General features: G+C 43.2%; 1 protein-coding gene across 1 annotated transcript; it reads left to right on the forward strand.

Moving 5' to 3' along the window:
* Positions 1–6,134: 6,134 nt before the first annotated feature.
* On the forward strand, positions 6,135–23,186 carry LOC311107748 (cystine/glutamate transporter-like). Its single transcript, XM_084150270.1, has 12 exons — positions 6,135–7,051; positions 12,398–12,524; positions 13,487–13,602; positions 13,755–13,880; positions 16,921–17,020; positions 17,179–17,223; positions 17,332–17,455; positions 19,717–19,820; positions 20,184–20,280; positions 20,536–20,685; positions 20,976–21,153; positions 21,452–23,186. The coding sequence occupies exons 1-12, from the start codon at positions 6,769–6,771 to the stop codon at positions 21,505–21,507; spliced, it is 1,506 nt and encodes a 501-aa protein (XP_084006396.1). The 5' UTR covers positions 6,135–6,768; the 3' UTR covers positions 21,508–23,186.
* The last annotated feature ends 2,060 nt before the right edge of the window (positions 23,187–25,246 follow it).

The following is a 25,246-nucleotide window of genomic DNA, read 5'->3' on the forward strand; positions in this document are numbered from 1 at the left end:
TCTCTCTCTCTCTCTCTCTCTCTCTCTCTCTCTCTCTCTCTCTCTCTCTCTCTCTCTCTCTCTCTCTCTCTCTCTCTCTCTCTCTCTCTCTCTCTCTGCCTCTCTGCCTCTCTGCCCCCCCAACACCCCTCAGTGCCCTAGCTGGCAAGGTGGAAAAATCTGCCGTTCTGCCCTTTCACAACCTCTGGCCACTCTATGAACAAACAACTTCCTCTTCTCTAACCAATACTACTGCTCTCTATCTATCTCTCTGCCCCCACCAACACCCCTCAGTGCCCAAGCCGACAAGGTGGATAAATCTGCCGTTCTGCCCTTGAGCAAGGCAGTTAACCCCCAACAACAACTGCTCCCCGGGCGCCAATGATGTGGATGTCGATTAAGGCAGCCCCCGCATCTCTCTGATTCAGAGGGGTTGGGTTAAATGTGGAAGAAACATTTCAGTTGAAGTTCAGTTGTACAACTGACTAGGTTTCCCCCTTCCTTCCCTTTCCCCCTTCCAACCCACCTTACTCTTCAAGCTTGACCTATATTTCACAGGGATTCGCTGGATTTGGTGGAACACTGTTGCTCTTGGCAACTCCCACCCTGGGAGATGCCAGTGTGTTCTCCTCCAAGATTGGAAGGGGGAGGGTCTTAATAATTAAAATACAGACAAACAGAAACACAACATGAGCCGAAATAGAACAGCAGCCTATAGCCACAATGCCAACAGCAACATGGCACCATGCTACTGTGTTCTCTCTTTCCGTCCCACATCTGCCTGCCTCTGCCGAAAGTGTTAGCCCACTCAGCGTTTTGTTGCATTATGAATCGCTGTGGTAATTGTTTCATTAGGAACACATCCTCATTAGGTTTCACTCTCCAGGTAAACACATCCGCTTACAGTATATAATGTGAAAGCTCTAAGGATGTGTATGCACTCTATCTGTGTGTGCATGCCCTGCAGATACTAAATTTGCCCTGTTTGCGTATATATGTTGTTATGGAGACTAGTAAAGTGTGTGTGTGTGTGTTATGGCCCAGGTTAACCAGCTCTGACATTATTTTCACTGCTGCGGCTCAGCTAAACAAACTGTCTGAGCTTCTGTTTTAATAACCAGTGCTGAGCACACACACACACACACACACACACACACACACACACACACACACACACACACACACACACACACACACACACACACACACACACACACACACACACACACACACACAGATTAGCTAGTGTTTGTATAAGCCTCACCCTCTAGCATCCCAGGGTTTTGGAGCCCTTCAGGGTAGAGCACAAGGGAAAAGCAGAAAGGTTTTGTCAGTTTTCTATTTATTCTCTTAGTGTTGGATCCTTTAGAGAGAGTGCCAACCCCCCCCGCCCCCCAAACAAGTGTCCTCGCTGTCAGAATCCATAACCCAGGTCATATTCAGGTCAATGACAGCATGCTGTTTGCGTATGTATCATACTTATCATCATCACTAGTTTGGAATAATGTAATCAATATTGTGGGCCAGATACAGTTACATGTTATCAGGTGGAAGGCTTCAGAGTCAACTGGCCTCATTCCAAAACCATTTTTATTTTAAAACTGTCTCTTGATATTTTTTTCATTAGTCCACTAACAATAATGGCGTCGGAGGGGATGGCTGCTGTTTTATGGGCTTTTAACCAACCGTGCTATTTTGTGTGTTTTTTCGCATTGTTTGTAACTTATTTTGTACACAATGTTGCTGCTACCGTCTCTTATGACCGAAAAGAGCTTCTGGACATCAGAACAGTGATTATTCACCTTGAACTGGACGAATAATTTTTCTTTAATGGTTTGGACGAGAGCGATTTGCTCCAGACACCCGACAGGGCCCTCATCCCTGTCATTCGCAGTAGAAAGAAAAGGAGATATTGTGGAAGGAGATCGGGGTGCTTGGTAAGGAGCCGGCGACGAGTGGCTCATCTGCCTTTGCCATCAATACTATTGGCCAACTTACAATCGCTTGATAATAAAATGGACGAACTACAGTCACGTATATCCTACCAACGGGACATTAAAAACTGTAATATCTTATGTTTCACCGAGTGATGGCTGAACGAAGACATGAATAACATAAAGCTGGCTGGTTATACACTGTATCGCAGGATAGAACAGCAGCCTCTGGTAAGACAAGGGGTGGCGGTGTATGTATATTTGTAAACAACAGCCGGTGCACGATATCTAAGGAAGTCTCGAGATTTTGTGGAATATCTCATGATAAGCTGTAGACCACACTATCTACAGAGAGAGTTTTCATCTATATTCTTCGTAGCTGTCTATTTACCACCACAAACCGATGCTGGCACTAAGACCGCACTCAATGAACTGTATACGGCCATAAGCAAACAGGAAAACGCTCATCCAGAGGCGGCGCTCCTACTGGCCGGGGACTTTAATGCAGGGAAACTTAAATCCGTTTTACCTAATTTCTACCAGCATGTTAAATGGCAACCAGAGGGGAACAAACTCTAAACCACAATTACTCCACACACAGAGACACGTACAAAGCTCTCCCTCGCCCTCCATTTGGCAAATCTGACCATAATTATATCCTCCTGATTCCTGCTTACAAGCAAAAACTAAAGCAGTAAGCACCAGTGACTCGGTCAATAAAAAAGTGGTCAGATGAAGCAGATGCTAAGCTACAGGACTGTTTTGCTAGCACAGACTGGAATATGTTCCGGGATTCTTCCGATGGCATTGAGGAGTACACCACATCAGTCACTGGCTTCATCAATAAGTGCATCGATTACGTCGGCCCCACAGTGACTGTACGTACATACCCCAACCAGAAGCCATGGATTACAGGCAACATCTGCACTGAGCTAAAGGGTAGAGCTGCCGCTTTCAAGGAGCTGGACTCTAACCTGGAAGCTTATAAAAAATCCCGCTATGCCCTCCGACGAACCATCAAACAGTTAAAGCGTCAATACAGGACTTAGATCGAATCGTACTACACCGGCTCCGACGCTCGTCGAATGTGGCAGGGCTTGCAAACTATTACAGACTACAAAGGGAAGTACAGCCGCGAGCTGCCCAGTGACACAAGCCTACCAGACGAGCTAAATTACTTCTATGCTCGCTTCGAGGCAAGCAACACTGAAACATGCATGAGAGCATCAGCTGTTCCGGATGACTGCGTGATTATGCTCTCTATAGCCGATGTGAGTAAGACCTTTAAACAGGTCAACATTAACAAGGCCGCAGGGCCAGACGGATTACCAGGACGTGTACTCCGAGCATACGCTGACCAACTGGAAAGTGTCTTCACTGACATTTTCAGCCTCTCCCTGTCTGAGTCTGTAATACCAACATGTTTCAAGGAGACCACCATAGTCCCTGTGCCCAAGAACACTAAGGTAACCTGCCTAAATGAGTAACGACCCGTAGCACTCACGTCTGTAGCCATGAAAGGCTGGTCATGGCTCACATCAACACCATTATCCCAGAAACCCTAGACCCACTCCAATTTTCATACCGCCCCAACAGATCCACAGATGATGCAATCTCTATTGCGCTCCACATTGCCCTTTCACACCTGGACAAAAGGAACACCTATGTGACAATGCTATTCATTGACTACAGCTCAGTGTTCAACACCATAGTGCCCTCAAAGCTCATCACTAAGCTAAGGACCCTGGGACTAAACACCTCTCTCTGCAACTGGATCCTGGACTTCCTGACGGGCTGTCCCCATGTGGTAAGGGTAGGTAACAACACATCCGTCATGCTGATTCTCAACACGGGGGCCCCTCAGGGGTGCGTGCTCAGTCCCCTCCTGTACTCCCTGTTCAGTCATGACTGCATGGCCAGACACGACTCCAACAGCATCATTAAGTTTGCCGATGCCACAACAGTGGTAGGCCTGATGACCGACAACGACGAGACAGCCTATAGGGAGGAGGTCAGAGACCTGGCCATGTGGTGCCAGGACAACAACCTCTCCCTCAACGTGATCAAGACAAAGGAGATGATTGTGGACTACAGGAAAAAGAAGAGGACCGAGCATGCCCCCATTCTCATCGACAGGGTTATAGTGCAGCAGGTTGAGAGCTTCAAGTTCCTTGGTGTCCACATCACCAACAAACTAACATGGTCCAAGCACACCAAGACAGTCGTGAAGAGGGCACGATAAAACCTATTATCCCTAAGGAGACTGAAAATATTTGCCATGGGTCCTCAGATCCTCAAAAGGTTCTACAGCTGCATCATCGAGCTTATCCTGACTGGTTGCATCCCTAGTCATAGACTGTTCTCTCTGCTACCACACGGCAAGCGGTACCGGAGCGCCAAGTCTAGGTCCAAGAGGCTTCTAAACAGCTTCTACCCCCAAGCCATAAGACTCCTGAACATCTAATCAAATGGCTACCCCCCCTCTTTTACGCTGCTGCTACTCTCTGTTTATTATCTATGCATAGTCATTTTAATAACTCTACCTACATGTACATATTACCTAAATTACCTCGACTAACCGGTGCCCCCGCACATTGACTCGGTACCAGTACCCTCTGTATACAGCCTCGCTATTGTTATTTTTACTGCTGCCTCTTTAATTATTTGTTACTTTTATTTCGTATTATTTTATATTGTATTTCTTTGTGTGATTTTTTTTGGTATTCTTTCTTAAAACTGCATTGTTGGTTAAGGGCTTGTAAGTAAGCATTTCACTGTAAGGTCTACACCTGTTGTATTCGGCACATGTAAATTTGATTTGATTTGAATAATGTCCCAAAATGTTTTGCATGTCAGCAGTCAAATTATCAAGATATTGGACATTCAAGAAGAAAAGTGTCACCGGCCACATCATCATGATGATGCAAAATGCATTTTTGCCCCCCTTTAAGGTAGAGAGACATTAGAGATACCACACTTTCTTTCTCTCACTTTTTCCCCCTCTCTTTCTTTCTTTAGTTCCCCTCAAACAGTTGCCCTGACAAGGATAGCTTGCCTGACAGGGAGCGTATCAAATCTGCAAATACATTTTCTCACCCCACAGAGGGAAGAGAAAAAGAGAGGCTGTTCCAAACGTTTGACTGACATTGTGTCATCGTCATGGTGACTGCCAGGCTATGACTAAGGAACATCAAACCATCCAGAATTGTCAGGAAAAACAGTCACCGTCACAATTCTATGGTTACAGGAACTAGGAACCTTTGGACACCGTTGGAGTGTTAAGCAATTGGATGATGATGAAATGTTTTTCAAAGTGTTTGATTTTATGAGAATCTCTGAATTCTTTGAATGTCTATTCATTCAAAAAAGCTGCAAGTGAGAACTTTTTGATCAAGGTTGTTTCGTTTTGAGTACTACTACACCGTAACTAAAGTGACTGGAGCGGAATAGGTGGAATGGTATCAAATATATCAAACACATGGTTTCCATGGTTTCCAGGTGTATGATGCCATTTCATTTGTTCCGTTCCAGCCATTATTATGAGCAGTTCTCCTGTGCTTACGGTACATCACTCCACCTGACAGGTTTTGTGTCCACGTATCACCTGGCTTCTCATAAGTGGCAGGCAGCTGTAATGTTGCATCATTTCCCCAGCTACACCTTTCCCATACTTACCATCATGCTACACAGTTTCCCTCTGCAGGTGTTCTCTGTTGACTTACTGGAATGCGGCTGGAACCACCAGCGTACCTTTTCAGAGCCAATATGTCACCTTGCCGTAGAACATCAAGGTCTTTATGTCAAGCCAGGGCTTCTGACCCAGTTTGTCTGGCAACTTATCAGAAAGAGATACAGTTGCTGTACCGGTATGATTGGTTGGCTCAACATTTCAAACAAATGTGTTTGAGGAAATACAACTTTTAAACTTTGCTTTAATCAAGGAGTTGTTTGCTTTTGTCATTGCTTGGTTGGTAGTGTTTGCTTAGTGTTGTAATGTGTATGATCTTACTGGAAGCCATGTGTGTCTTCACAAGGGTAGTTGTGGTAAATGTGGTCAATGACAAGTCCAGACCGTAGGGCGTTGCTGATGATTGGCAATTGCATGCGTCATGTGACATCAGAGGGGTTTGGCAGGCAGCCAGCGTTAGGTGACAAACCTAGTTTCTTGTTCCCCTTTTGTTTTGGGAGAACTGTGTTGGAGACTCTAAAGGGGGAGTGGGGAGTTGGCACTCAGGTGATTATTTAGATACATCCTTGACATCCTGAGGTAGAGGGGGTCAACGCAACACCTCTCACAACAGAAAACACTACCAGACTGGTTCTTCAGAGAGGCACAGGGACCAGCCAGATAATAAGAGGTTTGGGAGAGAGGAAAAGCTGAAGAGAGAGACAGAGAGAGAAAGACAAACCCACAGAAATAGTGGAGGGCAGACAAAAGAGGGTGAGAGAGAAAAAGTGTGAGAGGCAGCGAAATAAAGCAGGAGAGTGAAAGAGAGAGAGAAAGCGACTGAATGAGTGGGGCTTTAGAGCGAGATTAGTGTGTGTATGTGTGTCTAAGAGGGAGAGAGAGAGAGAGAGAGTGAGAGGGAGAGGCCATTCCCTAGAGGTTTGATCTAGCTCCCAGTAATAGAAGTTTCTTTGCACAGCAGGACCAGTAACAGCCTGCTTTGTGAGAGTAACTTAATGTTCTCTCAACAGCAGGTCACTGCAGACAGAGGGAAAAACGCTAAGGTTGATTTGGGACCTAACGTGCCAGAAGGGAGTGTGAGGGGCTTGTTTGTGACACATCTTGTGTGTGTGAGAAACACTGCAGGTGTTAGAGTGTGTGTGTGTGTGTGTGTAAAAGAGTGCAAGGATGACCAGGAGGTCAGTCCATGGTGAGGGGACTGGGGTGAACAACACCCCCCAAAATGGGGGACACCCGGGGGATAACCCTACCCCAAAAGAGGACCCTGAAGCCCCGCACGGAAAGGTAGAGCTTAAAAAGAAGGTGACCCTGCTTCGGGGAATCTCCATCATCATCGGGACCATCATCGGCGCGGGAATCTTCATCTCTCCCAAGGGAATCCTGAAGAACTCTGGGAGTGTTGGAATGTCTCTGGTGGTGTGGATCGCCTGCGGAGTGCTGTCTCTATTTGGTGAGTCACATGTGTTCGTCGCCACGACGACACCCCACCTCCTCAGGGAGAGAGGGAGGGAGGGAGGGAGGGAGGGAGGAGACAGACCTGAGTAAAGGTGTGCAGAGTGGTTTTATGATGTGTGTGAACTGAAGTTTTGGGGGATGGAGTTTTTGTGTTTTTATTGCTGTTCAGTCTATTGGGTTAGGACTCCCCTGCTTCCCCTTCCCTGAAGACACTAGAGCTGATGCATCCTTAAACAAAGTGCTAAACTTGTAAAACAGCTTTTCTTGAGACAATGAGTGTGATTTAAAGCTTAGGGGGATGGATGAACTTTGCTAACTGTCTGCTGCTATGGGAAAGCGTCCGCTTCTAATCTAGTATTATTTCATCATAAAACTGTAATTACAGAAGCATTATTGTAGCTACTGCCTTCTAACTTACCATCAAACTGCTGAAACCTCAATTACCCTTTACACTAACCTATCTTGCATTCTCTCTCTCTCTCTCTCTCTCTCTCTCTCTCTCTCTCTCTCTCTCTCTCTCTCTCTCTCTCTCTCTCTCTCTCTCTCTCTCTCTCTCTCTCTCTCTCTCTCTCAATTCAATTTCAATTTAAGGGCTTTATTGGCATGGGAAACATATGTTAACATTGCCAAAGCAAGTGAAGTAGATAGTAAACAAAAGTAAAATAAACAATAAATATTAACTGTAAACATTACACTCAGAAGTTCCAAAAGAATAAAGACATTTCAAATGTCATATTACAGTTTTTCTCAATTGCTAAAACACAATTTCTGAAACCTTGCTCCATTTCCTGAAAACATTAAACACAAAACCTCATCTTCAAGCACTATTTACAAAACCTCTGACTTCTCTCGCAAAATGAAACATTCGCCTCAAAACAGTTTTACCTGTGTTCAAAATCAAACACTGCTCTCAAATCATAAACAAAGTGATCAAAATGACTCTCAAGCAGTCAGTAAACAATACACCGAAAAATAGAAAACACATTGTTCAAAACATACAGTTCTCAGGGAGAAGTACATTTTTAATCTCAAAACAAATTTCATATTTTTCCGTCATTGTCTTTTGATGAACGAAAACATGTTCTATCATAGTAGCTCAAAATTGATCAGAAATTACTACTCTGCTTTGCTCTTTGCAATTTTGTTTTTTGTTCTTCCTCCTCCTTGTACCCCTATTTTTACAGTACTGTACCCTGCATCTCACAAACGTGTCCTTTGTCTCTGTAATACTGTAATTATTGTTCTTTGTTGACATGAACCTGCAACCAGTCAAAATTAGCAGTCAGTACTGTTAACAAATGGAAAGCACAATGTTCAGGGCCATACAATTTGTCCATTGTACAGTATACAGCCAACAATGCACTGTACTACAGTATACAGTACTAAAAGGGACAAAAATCAAAGGAGTAAACATGTGATCAATGTGCTTCTTCTTGTCTTTGGGCTGGGTCAGGCCAGAGCACTTCGTCGACATCACAAGCAATATTGTCCCTCCTGAGGCAACGGGGGAAGAAGCCTCTTGTGTGCCGTATCCAGCCCTGACATGATTCCTCACCTATATCACCACAGGCTAAATCCATGGCTTGCAGCAGATTTACTTTGGTGTAGGGTTGTCTATCATACACTTTCCATCTCCAAGAGGAGAAAAACTCCTCAATCGGATTCAGGAAAGGTGAGTATGGAGGGAGGTACAAGTTCATAAACTGCCCATTGATGTTAAACCATTCCCTTACCTGAGCAGCTCGGTGGAAACTGACATTGTCCCACACTATCACATAGGTGGGAATGGGATTCTCATTTAGCTCCTGACCCTGCTGCTCTTGAACCTGCTGCTCAAATAAAATATATCTTAGATTGGCAATAAATCTTAGAAGGTGCTGGGTGTTATATGGCCCGAGTGTAACATGGTGATGTAGAACACCATGGTTGCTGATAGCAGCACAGATTGTGACATTGCCACCTCGTTGACCAGGGACTTCAACAATGGCCCGCTGTCCAATCATGTTTCGGCCTCTCCTTCTCCTCTTTGTTAGATTGAAGCCTGCTTCATCGACAAAGATGAACTCATGGGGTCTGTCCAAGGATTCCAAGTCAAATATTGTCTGTGTAGAAATACAATATACTGTATGTAGGATTTTGTAAGTCGTACAGAGACAGTGCTATACTGTAGAGTACAATTAGGCCTACTGTATGCACTTCTGATTCACATACATTGTATGTACTGAAGAGTAATGTCATTCACATAGTATGTGTTAGTACTGTAGACAATCTGGATTACAGTAAATGTTTCTGAATGTACACTTACATGCACATACTGAGCTCGCAGTTCTTTCACCCTTGGTGAGTTGCGCTCAAAAGGTACTCTGTATACTTGTTTCATTCGCATCCTGTTACAATTGTGGAAATGCTCACACTGTCGATTCCCTGGAAGTGTGTGTTGTCTTGTATCACCCACTCCTGGATTTCTCTGAATCGTATTGCATTATCTTGAAGGACTATGCCAACTATAACGGCCTCTTGCTCCCGAGTGAATATAGCTGTCCTTCCACCTACATGTGGCAGCCTTGCAATTCTACAAAAAGTAGTTGTGCAGTTACAAAACATATTCATGCAGTACAAAACATACAGTGATTAACTTTACAAATGTCTATTGAAACAGCTGCATATAGTGTAGTACAGTAAATTTGCAATTACAAAAATACAGTAGTATACTGTACCTGTTCTCTTCTCTGAATGTCCTTTACAATGGTGGACACAGAAAATCGGCTCAAATTGGGTTGCACTCTAAGTCCTGCTTCCCTCATTTTCAGTCCATGGACAAGAACATGGTCTATGACTGTTGCTCGAATTTCATCAGATATTTCCACTCTTTGTCTTCCTCTTCGTCCTCCTCTTCCTCTTTCTTGCCCTCCTCCTCTTCCTCCTCGTCGCCCACCTCGCATACGCACTCGTTAAATCAATTTTGAGTGGTGATGTTCAATCAATGACATGTGTTCTCTATTTGTATTTGATTGTTGCCACTTGTGTTTACCAGTATGGATGACATGTGCATTAGAGAGCAGAATGTGTTTTGAGAATGAGAATGTGTTTAGAGTTTTGCTGAAAAGTCTAAGTGAGATCTGCAAATTGTGTTTTACCATGTGAAATGGTTTAAGGTATTGACAACAGACTACATAATTAGCTAAATGAGTCCAGGCAACTGAGAACTTTGTTCAGCCAATGGGTTTTAGTGTTTTAGCAATTGAGAAAAACTGTATGTATATATACAGTGTTGTAACAATGTGCAAATAGTTAAAGTACAAATGGGAAAATAAATAAACATAAATATGGGTTGTATTTACAATGGTGTTTGTTCTTCACTGGTTGCCCTTTTCTTGTGGCAACAGGTCACAAATATTGCTGCTGTGATGGCACACTGTGGTTTTTCACCCAGTAGATAAGGGAGTTTATCAAAATTGGGTTTGTTATCGAATTCTTTGTGGACCTCTGTAATCTGAGGGAAATATGTGTCTCTAATATGGTCATACATTTGGCAGGAGGTTAGGAAGTGCAGCTCAGTTTCCACCTCATTTTGTGGGCAGTGTGCACATAGCCTGTCTTCTCTTGAGAGCCAGGTCTGCCTACAGCGGCCTTTCTCAATAGCAAGGCTATGCTCACTGAGTCTGTACATAGTCAAAGTTTTCCTTAAGTTAGGGTCAGTCACAGTGGTCAGGTATTCTGCCCCTGTGTACTCTCTGTTTTGGGCCAAATAGCATTCTAGTTTGCTCTGTTTTTTTGTTAATTCTTTCCAATGTGTCAAGTAATTCTCTTTTTGTTTTCTCATGATTTGGTTGCGTCTAATTGTGTTGTTGTTGTCCTGGGGCTCTGTGGGGTCTGTTTGTGTTTGTGAACAGAGCCTCAGGACCAGCTAACTTAGGGGACTCTTCTCCAAGTTCATCTCTCTGTAGGTGATGGCTTTGTTATGGAAGGTTTGGGAATGACTTCCTTTTAAGTGGTTATAGAATTTAACGGCTCTTTTCTGGATTTTGATAATTAGCGGGTATCGGCCTAATTCTGCTCTGCATGCATTATTTGGTGTTTTTCGTTGTACACAGAGGATATTTTTGCAGAATTCTGCATGCAGATTCTCAATTTGGTGTTTGTCCCATTTTGTGAATTCTTGGTTGGTGAGTGGACCCCAGACCTCACAACCATAAAGGGCAATGGGTTCTATAACTGATTCAAGTATTTTTAGCCAGATCCTAATTGGTATGTCGAATTTTATGTTCCTTTTGATGGCATAGAAGGTCCTTCTTGCCTTGTCTCTCAGATCGTTCACAGCTTTGTGGAAGTTATCTGTGGCGCTGATGTTTAGGCCGAGGTATGTATAGTTTCTTGTGTGCTCTAGGGCAACAGTGTCTAGATGGAATTTTTATATTTGTGGTCCTGGCAACTGGACCTTTTTTGGAACACCATTATTTTTGTCTTACTGAGATTTACTGTCTGGGCCCAGGTCTGACAGAATCTGTGCGCGCACACACACACACACACACACACACACACACACACACACACACACACACACACACACACACACACACACACACACACACACACACACACACACACACACACACACACACACACACACACACACACACACACACACACACACACACACACACACACACACACACACACACACACAGAGCTGTAGGATCTTAAAGGGATACTACTTACCCAGAGTCAGGTGAACTCGTGGATACCATTTTTATGTCTCTGCGTACAGTATGAACAAAGTTAGCGGTAGTTTGCGAGCCAATGCTAACTAGCATAGTGCAATGACTGTAAGTCTACAAGTACGGTAGCATTGCTACTGTACTTGTAGACTTCCAGTCATTGCAATGCTACCTAACTTCCTTCATACTGCACACAGACACATAAAAATGACAGAATCCTACAGTTTCCCTTTAATTTGACCTATATTGTCACAGCAAAATAATCCTGCAGCAAGAGGATTTGAACGTTTAGTTTATAATGTTGCTTGATTGGTGGTTAGGCTATTAGCTGGCCAAAAGTAGACTACATGAAAAGTGCAATACTGTTAATATAACCATGTGTTAGTGTGGGTTTTCAGTTAATTTATATAAATCACGAAGCTCATCTGCATTTCCTAGAAACATTCTCAGCAACAAGAGTGATGAAATTAAGGTCCTACACTTTTACAATGCATGTGATGAAAATACAATGAATCACATTTTCCTCTTACAGTAGCCTGTTTGTTGCTGTTGCTGATGCGATCACTGTTTCTAGATGGCTAGTCAGTCCCCTGTTCTAAACATTTCCCTCTCTCCTATCCCAGGGGCCCTGTCCTATGCAGAGCTGGGAACCAGCATCAAGAAGTCTGGAGGACATTATACCTATATTCTGGAGGCTTTTGGACCACAGATGGCCTTCATACGTCTCTGGGCTGACCTCATCGCCATCAGGTGTGTGTGTGTGTGTGTGAAAGTATTTATTGTGTGTGTTTCTTGCATGTGTGTGTGTGCACGTGTGTGTGTGTGTGACAGAGATAGAGGCTGAAAGGGGGTAGATACTTGCAATACGGTATGTGCATGTCACTCTATACTGTCTGTTTGTGAGAAGGGGAGGGGCGTCCTAGCGTAGATCTCAGTGTTGTACAGATAGTAAAGCCATTTTGATCCCATCCTGGTTCGTTGATACCCGTGGTAGCGCAGCAGGGTAAACAAACCTGCTATACTATAATGTACTGCAGGTTATCCTCAGGCCAGGGGGATGTATGGTTTTGGGTCTATTGGAAATGAACAGTGATCTGGGATGAGCCCACAGACTGTGCAACAGTTATTACATTCTTATCAGAGCCAAGACCAATAGAAAACACTGGAATTGGTTCACTTCCACATATTTTGGATACGTAGTGTGAATACCTACCTGCTGTATAGTGTAATAATGTATCAGTGTTCTGAGAAATAAGTTTGACTGTTCTTAGCTTGTACATGTCTGACCAGCTTTTGTTCCAGATATTTGGAATATATAACATTTGCCATTTCATTCTGGACACTGAGTACCTTTAGTTAAATGTATGTACTCAATGTCCTTTATGTTTATCTCTAAAGTATCCCTTTCATATCCGTAATAATCATATATTTTTTAATGTTTCTGTCTCAACTGAACCTAGCAGACAGCTTTGAGTTAGTAATCACTGAATATCAGTAATAATAGTTCCATTGACTGTTATAAACAAGTGTGAGGTTATGTAAGACAGGTTTGTGTCAGTAGGAGGTCATATGCTCCCTAACACTCTGAACAGTGCATGCTGCCCCAGATCTCACAGCTTTGTGGGTCAGCATTTCCGGTCACTGTGTTTGCTGCACGTGTATTTTTGGGTCAGTGTTTTTGGATCTGTGTGTGACGGTTTTGTCTGTTCTAGACCTGCAGGGTTGGCAGTGATATCCCTGGCCTTTGGACAATATATCCTGGAGCCCATATTCATGCCCTGTGGAGTGCCCGAGATCGCTATCAAACTGGCCACCTCTATAGGACTAAGTATGTCTAAGATTTATGCTACAGTATTATATTGAATTGAACAAACGTTGGAATATAGGATTTTATTGCTTATCAGTGAGATGGTTCAGCTGAATATAAAATGTGTGTGCGTTTGTTTGCATGTGTTTGTGTGTGTGTGTACTACTCCACAGCGTCAGTGATGTATCTCAACAGTATGAGTACGAGCTGGACAAACAGGATTCAGATCTTCCTCACCTTTAGCAAGCTGCTGGCCATCGCCATCATCATCGTACCTGGCCTCTATATGCTCTTCAAAGGTAAGCCTTCATCATCTTAATCCTCATCCATCCTCATCCTCATCCTCATTGTCGCATTAATCATCATCATCATCATCATCATCATCATCATCATCATCATCATCATCATCATCATCATCATCATCATCATCATCATTATCATCACATTCATCCTCATCCTCATCATCCTCATTATCACATCAATCATCATCATCATCATCATCATTATCATCACATTCATCCTCATCCTCATCCTCATCATCATCATCATCATCATCATCATCATTATCATCACATTCATCCTCATCCTCATTATCACATTAATCATCATCATCATCATCATCATCATCATTATCATCACATTCATCCTCATCCTCATCCTCATCCTCATCCTCATCTATCCTCATCCTCATCCTCATTGTCGCATTAATCATCATCATCATCATCATCATCATTATCATCACATTCCTCATCCTCATCCTCATCATCCTCATCCTCATTGTCACATTAATCATCATCATCATCATTATCATCACATTCCTCATCCTCATCCTCATCATCCTCATCCTCATCATCATCATCATCATCATTCTCATACTCATTATTGCATGAATAATCATCATCATCCTCATCATCCTCATCCTCATCATCATCATCCTCACATTCATCCTCATCATCATCATCATCATCCTCATTATCTCATTCACCATCATCATCATCATCCTCACATTCATCCTCATCATCATCATCCTCATTATCTCATTCACCATCATCATCATCACATCATCCTCATCATCATCACATTCATCCTCATCATCATTATCATTATTATCATCCTCATCATCATCATCACCATCATCACCATCATCATATATTTTACACTGGATTAAAACAACAGAAATGGCATGCTTACACTCACATCACATTGAATCCCGCACTATTTCTTGTCTCTCATCAAAAACCTTGAAATCCTGTTAGTGGTACATAGGGTTATATTTGTTTGTTTGTTACAGGTACATTCCAAAGATCCCACCACTTTACCAGGTGTACTTTAACTAGCCGATTAAACTCAACTCCACGGTGTCTAATGGCTACAGAGTACCTGCACTACACATTACAGGCTGTAATAACTACAGAGTGGCTGCAGGCCTATACATAGCTAACAGGCTTGATGTTCTGCCATACCAATGTTCATTGAACATCAGTGCATTTCAGCTTTTAGAGGGTTATTATCTGCCCCTTTGGAAGTGTGTTCCATTAGACAGAAATACACTACATACGTGTGTATTGTACTGGAATGCTCTTACGGGTGCATTCTTATACATACCCATGCTGATATACAGTGGGGAAAAAAAGTATTTAGTCAGCCACCAATTGTGCAAGTTCTCCCACTTAAAAAGATGAGAGAGGCCTGTAATTTTCATAATAGGTACACGTCAACTATGACAGACAAATTGAGAAAAAAAAATCCAGAAATCAAATTGTAGGATTTTTAATGAATTTATTTGCAAATTATGGTGGAAAATAAGTATTTGGTCAATAACAAAAGTTTCTCAATACTTTGTTATATACCCTTTGTTGGCAATGACACAGGTCAAACGTTTTCTGTAAGTCTTCACAAGGTTTTCACACACTGTTGCTGGTATTTTGGCCCATTCCTCCATGCAGATCTCCTCTAGAGCAGTGATGTTTTGGGGCTGTTGCTGGGCAACACAGACTTTCAACTCCCTCCAAAGATTTTCTATGGGGTTGAGATCTGGAGACTGATTAGGCCACTCCAGGACCTTGAAATGCTTCTTACGAAGCTACTCCTTCGTTGCCCGGGCGGTGTGTTTGGGATCATTGTCATGATGAAAGACCCAGCCACGTTTCATCTTCAATGCCCTTGCTGATGGAAGGAGGTTTTCACTCAAAATCTCACGATACATGGCCCCATTCATTCTTTCCTTTACACGGATCAGTCATCCTGGTCCCTTTGCAGAAAAACAGCCCCAAAGCATGATGTTTCCACCCCCATGCTTCACAGTAGGTATGGTGTTCTTTGGATGCAACTCAGCATTCTTTGTCCTCCAAACACGACGAGTTGAGTTTTTACCAAAAAGTTATATTTTGGTTTCATCTGACCATATGACATTCTCCCAATCCTCTTCTGGATCATCCAAATGCACTCTAGCAAACTTCAGACGGGCCTGGACATGTACTGGCTTAAGCAGGGGGACACGTCTGGCACTGCAGGATTTGAGTCCCTGGCGGCGTAGTGTGTTACTGATGGTAGGCTTTGTTACTTTGGTCCCATCTCTCTGCAGGTCATTCACTAGGTCCCCCCGTGTGGTTCTGGGATTTTTGCTCACCGTTCTTGTGATCATTTTGACCCCACGGGGTGAGATCTTGCGTGGAGCCCCAGATCGAGGGAGATGATCAGTGGTCTTGTATGTCTTCCATTTCCTAATAATTGCTCCCACAGTTGATTTCTTCAAACCAAGCTGCTTACCTATTGCAGATTCAGTCTTCCCAGCCTGGTGCAGGTCTACAATTTTGTTTCTGGTGTCCTTTGACAGCTCTTTGGTCTTGGCCATAGTGGAGTTTGGAGTGTGACTGTTTGAGGTTGTGGACAGGTGTCTTTTATACTGATAACAAGTTCAAACAGGTGCCATTAATACAGGTAACGAGTGGAGGACAGAGGAGCCTCTTAAAGAAGAAGTTACAGGTCTGTGAGAGCCAGAAATCTTGCTTGTTTGTAGGTGACCAAATACTTATTTTCCACCATAATTTGCAAATAAATTCATTAAAAATCCTACAATGTGATTTTCTGGAATTTTTTTTCTCAATTTGTCTGTCATAGTTGACGTGTACCTATGATGAAAATTACAGGCCTCTCTCATCTTTTTAAGTGGGAGAACTTGCACAATTGGTGGCTGACTAAATACTTTTTTCCCCCACTGTACTTAGAAATATGTATTTAGTCAACAATCAGCTAGAATCGATATTCCTTGGTTTTTGTGTAATTCCCTCTTTGTGGCTGTGTGTGTCTCTGTGTGTGTGTGTGTGTTTGTGCATACAGGGGAGACTAAGAACTTTGAGAATGCGTTTGAGGTCAGTAATATCAAGCTCACAGGTCTTCCTCTGGCCTTCTACTCTGGGATGTACGCCTATGCTGGGTGGTAGGTATGGACTTCTTATAGCATAACTATTTTTTATATCTAATTCTAGGTGACACTTTACATAAAGCCAACAGGTATGCATTATTAACTTGTCATGAGCTCTTGTTATCTATATCCTAATGTCATATTATTGTAAAGCTCGAACTTTTGTCCAACAGGTTTTACCTTAACTTTGTGACTGAGGAAGTAGAGAACCCCGAAAAGTGAGTTTCTCATTTCATATCTAATTTACGCAGGTTTACCTGATCGTAAGGTGAGATTAAGTTACGTTTTGATTGGGTTGCTGGTCTCAAATGTTTACATTTCCTCAGGACTGTGCCATTGGCCATCTGTATCTCCATGGCGATAGTCACTTCCTGCTACGTGTTGACCAATGTGGCTTACTACACTGTGATGTCAGCAGAGGAGCTGTTGGCCTCACAAGCCGTCGCCGTGGTAAGGCATCTAACAAACTCTCTGTCTATTGGCCAATTTCATTGACACTGATCTTACTACCCCCCTGGAGTCCTATAGATTTCTGTGTGTGATGTATTGATACACTTGAGGTGTATTGACTGCAGTCTCACACCTCGTTCATCAGAGCCTAATTCCATCTAGCTCTGAGGAGTGACTGATCTGTGGTGTTGCTTTCCTGCACTCTAAACTGCTCTTAAACTTTCATCATTAGTGGGCCGCCAAGCCCAACACCTATGCTTCCCAGTATGGCCTAATGTGATTCCACACAGTTCATCCCTCTCAATAATAATTACATTAGGTCCAGTGTAAATGACATAGTCTTAGACAGAGCCTAAAATTAGTCTGCACACTGTTCTCCGGCCAGTTTGGTGTAGGGGGAGATTCATTCACTAAAAGGGCACTGATCTGATCAGACCTTTCTAATGGAGTAAGTTTCATTACAGTTTAAAAGGTCTGTGATGCTGCTCTTAAGGAAAGTTTGAATGCATTTAGCTACCTACAGTTGAAGTTGGAAGTTTACATACACCTTAACCAAATACATTTAAACAAGTTTTTCACAATTCCTGACATTTAATCCTAGTAGAAATCCCTGTTTTAGGTCAGTTATGATCACCACTTTATTTTAAGAATGTGAAATGTCAGAATAATAGTAGAGAGAATGATTTATTTCAGCTTTTATTTCTTTCATCAGAAAGTTTACATACACTCAATTAGTATTTGGTAGCATTGCCTATAAATTGTTTAACTTGGGTCAAACGTTTCAGGTAGCCTTCCACAAGCTTCCCACAATAAGTTGGGTGAATTTTGGCCCATTCCTCCTGACAGAGCTGGTGTAACTGAGTCAGGTTTGTAGGCCTCCTTGCTCGCACACGCTTTTTCAGTTCTGGTCAGGGCTTTGTGATGGCCACTCCAATACCTTGACTTTGTTGTCCTTAAGCCATTTTGCCACAACTTTGGAAGTATGCTTGGGGTCATTGTCCATTTGGAAGACCCATTTGCGACCAAGCTTTAACTTCCTGACTGATGTCTTGAGATGTTGCTTCAATATATCCACATCATTTTCCTTCCTCATGATGCCATCTATTTTGTAAAGTGCACCAGTCCCTCCTGCAGCAAAGCACCCCCACGGCATGATGCTGCCACCCCCGTGCTTCACGGTTGGGATGGTGTTCTTCGGCTTGCAAGCATCCCCCTTTTTCCTCCAAACATAATGATGGTCATTATGGCCAAACAGTTCTATTTTTGTTTCATCGGACCAGAGTACATTTATCCAAAAAGTACAATCTTTGTCCCCATGTGCAGTTGCAAACTGTAGTCTGGCTTTTTTATGGCGGTTTTGGAGCAGTGGCTTCTCCCTTGCTGAGCGGCCTTTCATGTTATGTCGATATAGGACTTGTTTTACTGTGGATATAGATACTTTTGTACCTGTTTCCTCCAGCATCTTCACAAGGTCCTTTGCTGTTGTTCTGGGATTTATTTGCACTTTTCGCACCAAAGTACGTTCATCTCTAGGAGACAGAACACGTCTCCTTCCTGAGCGGTATGACGGCTGTGTGGTCCCATGGTGTTTATAGTTGCGTACTATTGTTTGTACAGATGAACGTGGTACCTTCAGGCGTTCGGAAATTGCTACCAAGGATGAACCAGACTTGTGTTTTTTTCTGAGGTCTTGGCTGATTTCTTTTGATTTTCCCATGATGTCAAGCAAAGAGGAACTGAGTTTGAAGGTAGGCCTTGAAATACATCCACAGGTACACCTCCAATTGACTCAAATGTTGTCAATTAGCCTATCAGAAGCTTCTAAAGCCATGACATCATTTTCTGGAATTTTCCAAGCTGTTTAAAGGCACAGTCAACTTAGTGTATGTAAACTTCTGATCCAAGTGAAATAATCCGTCTGTAAACAATTGTTAGAAAAAATTACTTGTGACATGCACATAATAGATATCTTAACCGACTTGCCAAAACTATAGTTTGTTAAAAATACATTTGTGGAGTGGTTGAAAAACGAGTTTTAATGACTCCAACCTTAGTGTATGTAAACTTCTGACTTCAACTGTATGTTCTTAAACTAGATGTTCAGTGAATTGAGAATCTTTCTCTGTATCTCTTTGTCCCTGTTTGTTTCATACTATTTCTCTCTCTCTCTCTCTCTCTCTCTCTCTCTCTCTCTCTCTCTCTCTCTCTCTCTCTCTCTCTCTCTCTCTCTCTCGCTCTCTGTCTGTCTGTTTTGTGTGCAGACATTTGCAGAGAAGATGATGGGGAACTTTTCAGTGGCAGTGCCGGTATTTGTGGCCTTGTCGTGCTTCGGTTCGATGAACGGCTGCTTGTTCGCTTTCTCAAGGTGGGCTGCATCAACGCAGGTGTCAAACCCCAGCCTTGGCTAGCTTTTCCTGCCAAGGAGAATGAAAAAATGCCTTCCCTCCCAGACACAACTTACGGGGACTGTGTGTGAGGAATCTGTGTTATACAGAAGTTTGGATGTGGAGGTCGAACATAGAATATGCATTATAGTGGTATAGTGAAAACACAATAGCTGAAATTGCTTTACTTAGACACCGGCAACTTCCGACCCTGTAAAACAACACATTTCACTGCCCCTATCCAGTGTACGTGACAATAAAACATTTACTTTTTTTTGTTGCTTTTTTTTGGTAGTATTTCAGATTTTCTCATGTAACCCTGAAGTTTGTGTTGGTCATTCTAGAATTTTCTATGTGGCTTCACGGGAAGGCCATCTTCCTGAGGTTCTGTCCATGATCCACGTCCGCAGACACACACCTTTGGCAGCTGTCATCATTCTGGTCAGATAAACATATATATATTTTTTCATACACACGTCATTGTTTACTGTTTTTATGAGGACCTGCTCTTTAGGGTCCACAATTAATACTTTGCATTCCTTCCTGTATTCATTGTTTGCATGTTTTAACTGTTTACATGCTTTGTGGTTACCTTTTAGCATCTCTGCCACATCCTCATTGGATCCGTGTGTGTTCTGTTTGTGTGTGTGTGTGTGTGTGTATATCTGTGTGTTCTTTCCCTGTGTGTATCTCCAGTACCCTATGACGGTGTTCCAGCTGTTTGTGGGCGATATCTACAGCCTGTTGAACTTCATGAGCTTCCTCCGCTGGCTCTTCATTGGCGTGGCTGTACTGGGCCTCATCTACATGAGATACACACGCCCTGACATGCCACGCCCTTTCAAGGTCAGTCCAACCCACGTGAATACGTACATACCCACATACACACACAGGCAGGCACGTAGTCACAGACACACATTCACATACACACATCAAAGTTGATGATGACAGCTCTCCTTCGGTGCCACTTCATGCGGCTGTGGAGGCCGATGCACGAGCCGCGGATATGCAAGCATCTTGCACATATGGACACACAAATAGAGTATGAGTCTGTCTATTGTCTGTCCTAGTCAACTACTGAACGCTTTACATTATTGGTCCTTGAGTCCTTTGTACTTCTTTGTCTTTCTCTCCAGGTTCCTCTTTTCATTCCAGCCATTTTCTCCTTCACCTGTTTCTTCATGGTGTTCCTCTCTCTCTACTCCGACCCCATCAACACAGGGATAGGATTCGCCATCTCCCTAACAGGAATCCCAGCCTACTATATCTTCATTGTGTTTGACCGCAGACCCAAGTGGCTACAGAATGGTTTAGGTAACACGCTACCTACAGTTAGAAGCCATTACATGAACTTTACATAACAGTGAAAATCATACATACTACTGACATACAGACAGCAAAGGATTGATCAGTGCTTCAGTGGACAATGAAACTCTACATGCATAGCTTACTATAACGTATAAGCAATTTCCAATACATTTTCAGCATGGCATCTTATCATAATTGCTGCATTAATACCAATAATGTATCCATTTTGACACAATAATATTTTCCTAACCACTGAGCATACTGTATCATAATGGTTTTTCTATGTATTTTATTCTGTCGTCAGATTCCTTTAACAGATCTGTCCAGATCATCCTGGAGGTGATCCCAGCAGAACACTGACACCAGATCAGGTTCCCACACCAGATCCGTATTTATGATCATCCACACCACCAGATCCCCAATCCTTGACCACACCTCCACACCACAGGAGAACGAACTCGTGTTAATGAGTGGAGCGGAATTAGTGGAATGGTATCAAATACATCAAACGCATGGTTTCCAAGTGTTGGATGCCATTCCATTTGCTCTGTTCTGGCCATTATTATGAGCCGTCCTCCCCTCAGCAGCCTCCTGTGCTCCCCACCCAAGGACATCACACCGATGGCCTCCTCTATTGTATCGATTCACATAATACATTATTATGACTCTCCCATCCTGCTGACCTTATCTAGGCAGGCTTATCTCTGCTCTGCTCTCACATTTCACATTACCAATTAAACCGCCTGAAAACTCTCTCCTCTCTCCTCATCCAAGTATTTTAAATGGAGTGGCCAGGCAGGCAGGGAGGTGAGGCTGTGGCTTTGTGTGTGTGTGTGTGTCCCTGTGTGGGATTTGCAGGTAATCCATCTCTGTAACCACTACCCTACGGCTCCAGTGTGCAGTAGGAGCCCAGCCTCTTAGAAATGCAACAGCTTTTACTGTTGATAAGATGCCAGGGAATCCCTGCATGCTTGGAGTATAACTATTTTGTACTCCTGAGTGGCGCAGTGGTCTAAGGCACTGCATCGCAGTGCTAACTGTGCCACTAGAGATCGTGGTTCGAATCCAGGCTCAGTCGCAGCCTGCCACGACCGGGAGACTCATGGGCGGCGCACAATTGGCCCAGCGTCGTCCAGGGTAGGGGAGGGAATGGCCGGCAGGGATGTAGCTCAGTTGATAGAGCATGGCGTTTGCAACGCCAGGGTTGTGGGTTAGATTCCCACGGGGGGCCAGTATAAAAAAATATGTATTCACTAACTGTAAGTCACTCTGGATAAGAGCGTCTGCTAAATGACGTAAATGTAAATGTATTTTTGGCTACAATCACAGTTACATTTGTGTCATTGTTACAGCTAGCATTAGCCATAATCACAGCTAGTGTGAGCTACATTCAGACCTAGCTTCAGTCATTGTTACAGCTAGCATTAGCCACAATCACAGCTAGCGTCAGCTACAATCACAGCTAGCTGTTGTTATTTTTATAGCTAGCTAGCATTAGCCATAACCACAACTAGCATTAGGTCAAAGTCATCGCTAGCATTAGCCACTGCTAGCATTAGCATTACACTGGATACTCAGTTTTCACCAGATCATTCACGATGTATACAGTACCGTAGGCTACCTATAGTTAGTTCTATATTTTAGGAAATGAAGACAGATCAGTGAGTGTTAATTGATGTGTGTTTAATAGTCTGACTAAGACAAGCAACCTTCACATAGGTAAGAATCATTAGAGCAGTAATGTGTGACTCATACTCAATCTACAGATGCCTGTGAAACATGATGTCCTTACACAAATGACAACTAACGTTAATGGGATACAGTTTTATATTTAACCTTTTTTTTAACATGTATGTTCAGCACAAGTGAATGTTTAGAAATTGTGTCCTGGATAACTTGAGAAAAACTCATATCCTATTTCATGGAAAAATTAAAAATATTTTTAAAAATCTGAGACACACTCTAGTTTTGTATTCTGCAAACAATGAATGACACAATTTGCGCAAGGGATAAACATTTTATTTTCACTTGGTGAAGATGGCAACCTTAAGAGGCATTTGTTGTGTATAAAACTGTTTCCACACCATGTGCAGAATCTCTCTCTGTGTGTGTGTTTGCATGTGCTCTGGCATAATTTAAGCCTCAAACGCGCTGGGCAGAATAGCTCTATTACCACAGATTATTCACACCAGGGTTATTCAAGCTGTGAAACCAACAGATACCCTTTCCATCGAGAAACACACACACACACTCTCACACACACACTCTCACACACACACACACACACACACACACACACTCTCACACACACACACACACACACACACACACACACACACACACACACACACACACACACACACACACACACACACACACACACACACACACACACACACACACACACACACACACACACACACACACACACACACACACACACACACACACACACACACACACACGCTCGCTGTATGCCAGGATGCTGGCTGGGTACCAGAGGCTAATGCTCTCACACACACATGTGAGTGAGCACACTGCCAGAGTCCTGGCTAGCAGCCCAGAGTAGAGACTGAAAGAGAGCATCCCACTGCTACTGCACAGCCAGGACTAGGCACATTGCCCAACAGAGAGAGAGAGCTAGTGTGTTTGTGTGTCTGCATTCCTATCTCGCTAAGCTTACTTGCGTATCGTGCATTATATTGAGAAGTTGCCTAGAAACATATGGCTAGATCATGTTGACACATAAAATGACTTCATTTTCTTAAAATCTCCCTCTTGTTGGCTGGTCTGTGTCATCTCCTCCTCCTCCTCCTCCTCCTCCTCCTCCTCCTCCTCCTCCTCCTCCTCCTCCTCTCCTCCTCCTCCTCCTCCCTCTCCTCCTCCTCTCCTCCTCCTCCTCCTCCTCCTCCTCCTCCTCCTCCTCCTCCTCCTCCTCCTCCTCTCCTCCTCTCTTCTGTATGTTACTCAGCACTGTCTCTGAGTCTGTCTGACCTTTCCTTCTGCTGAGCAACACACACACACACCCACACACACACCCACACACGCACCCACACACACACACACACACACACACACACACACACACACACACACACACACACACACACACACACACACACACACACACACACACACACACACACACACACACACACACACAATCTATAGCTCTCTCTTTTCCTGTTGTCTGCTCACAGCACCTCTTCCCTGCAGTTTACTAAAAAGACACAAGAGGGCAATACAGTGCAATGTAACAGTCTTGTGAGGGGAAGTTAGTTGGTAAGAGACTAAACATGAGACATTTAAATCTGAGTCACTCTATCCCTACAGCCCATCTCCATCTCTCTGCTGTAGGCAGGAATAAGGAATGTAAACGTTGTTCCCTCTCGTTGAAATCATGACCCTGTACTATTGGCGTACCTACTGTATTTGTGGAATGTTAATGTTACTACCCAAGTATCCAACTACAATTGTTGGTTTCTAGATGCAAACAAAATGGATTCCTCTTTCCATTAAAAGGAGAGATCACCCAAATTACAAAATGACATATTGGTTTCCTTACCCTGTAAGCAGTCTATGGATTGGCATTTTTGCGCTTCATGTCCAAATCATCCAAAAGTATCTAAAAATGTATTGTGTAACTCAATGAAGTTACCTATAGATTATGTCATGAAGCGAACCAAGCAAACCATTGACTTGCATCGGATTTGTGCCACAAATGCTAAAAAGTTAGCATTTGGAACAGTGGTCAGGTGAAAATCTATGTCATACATTGTCCATAGGCTGCTTACAGAGTAAGGAAACCAATATGTCATTTAGTAATTTGGGCATACTATCCCTTTGAGTGGATGATATAAACTGATATGTATGAAACAAACCACAGAGTGGACAACAGGCCACACATTGCAACCACGTAGTAACAACACAGTGTTTCAATTCATTGAGACCACAGTGAAACCCGATGTTGGGGGATAAAGAGATGGTGAGGAAAGAGAGAGAGAGAAATGGTGTGGAAGAGAGAGCGAGAGAGAGTGAGAGAGAGAGAGAGAGAGAAAAAGAGAGAGAGAGAGAGAAAGAGGGCAGTACTGACAGGATA

Source organism: Coregonus lavaretus (assembly GCF_964263955.1).
Source record: "Coregonus lavaretus genome assembly, chromosome: 32".
NCBI classification, from domain to species: Eukaryota; Metazoa; Chordata; class Actinopteri; order Salmoniformes; family Salmonidae; genus Coregonus; species Coregonus lavaretus.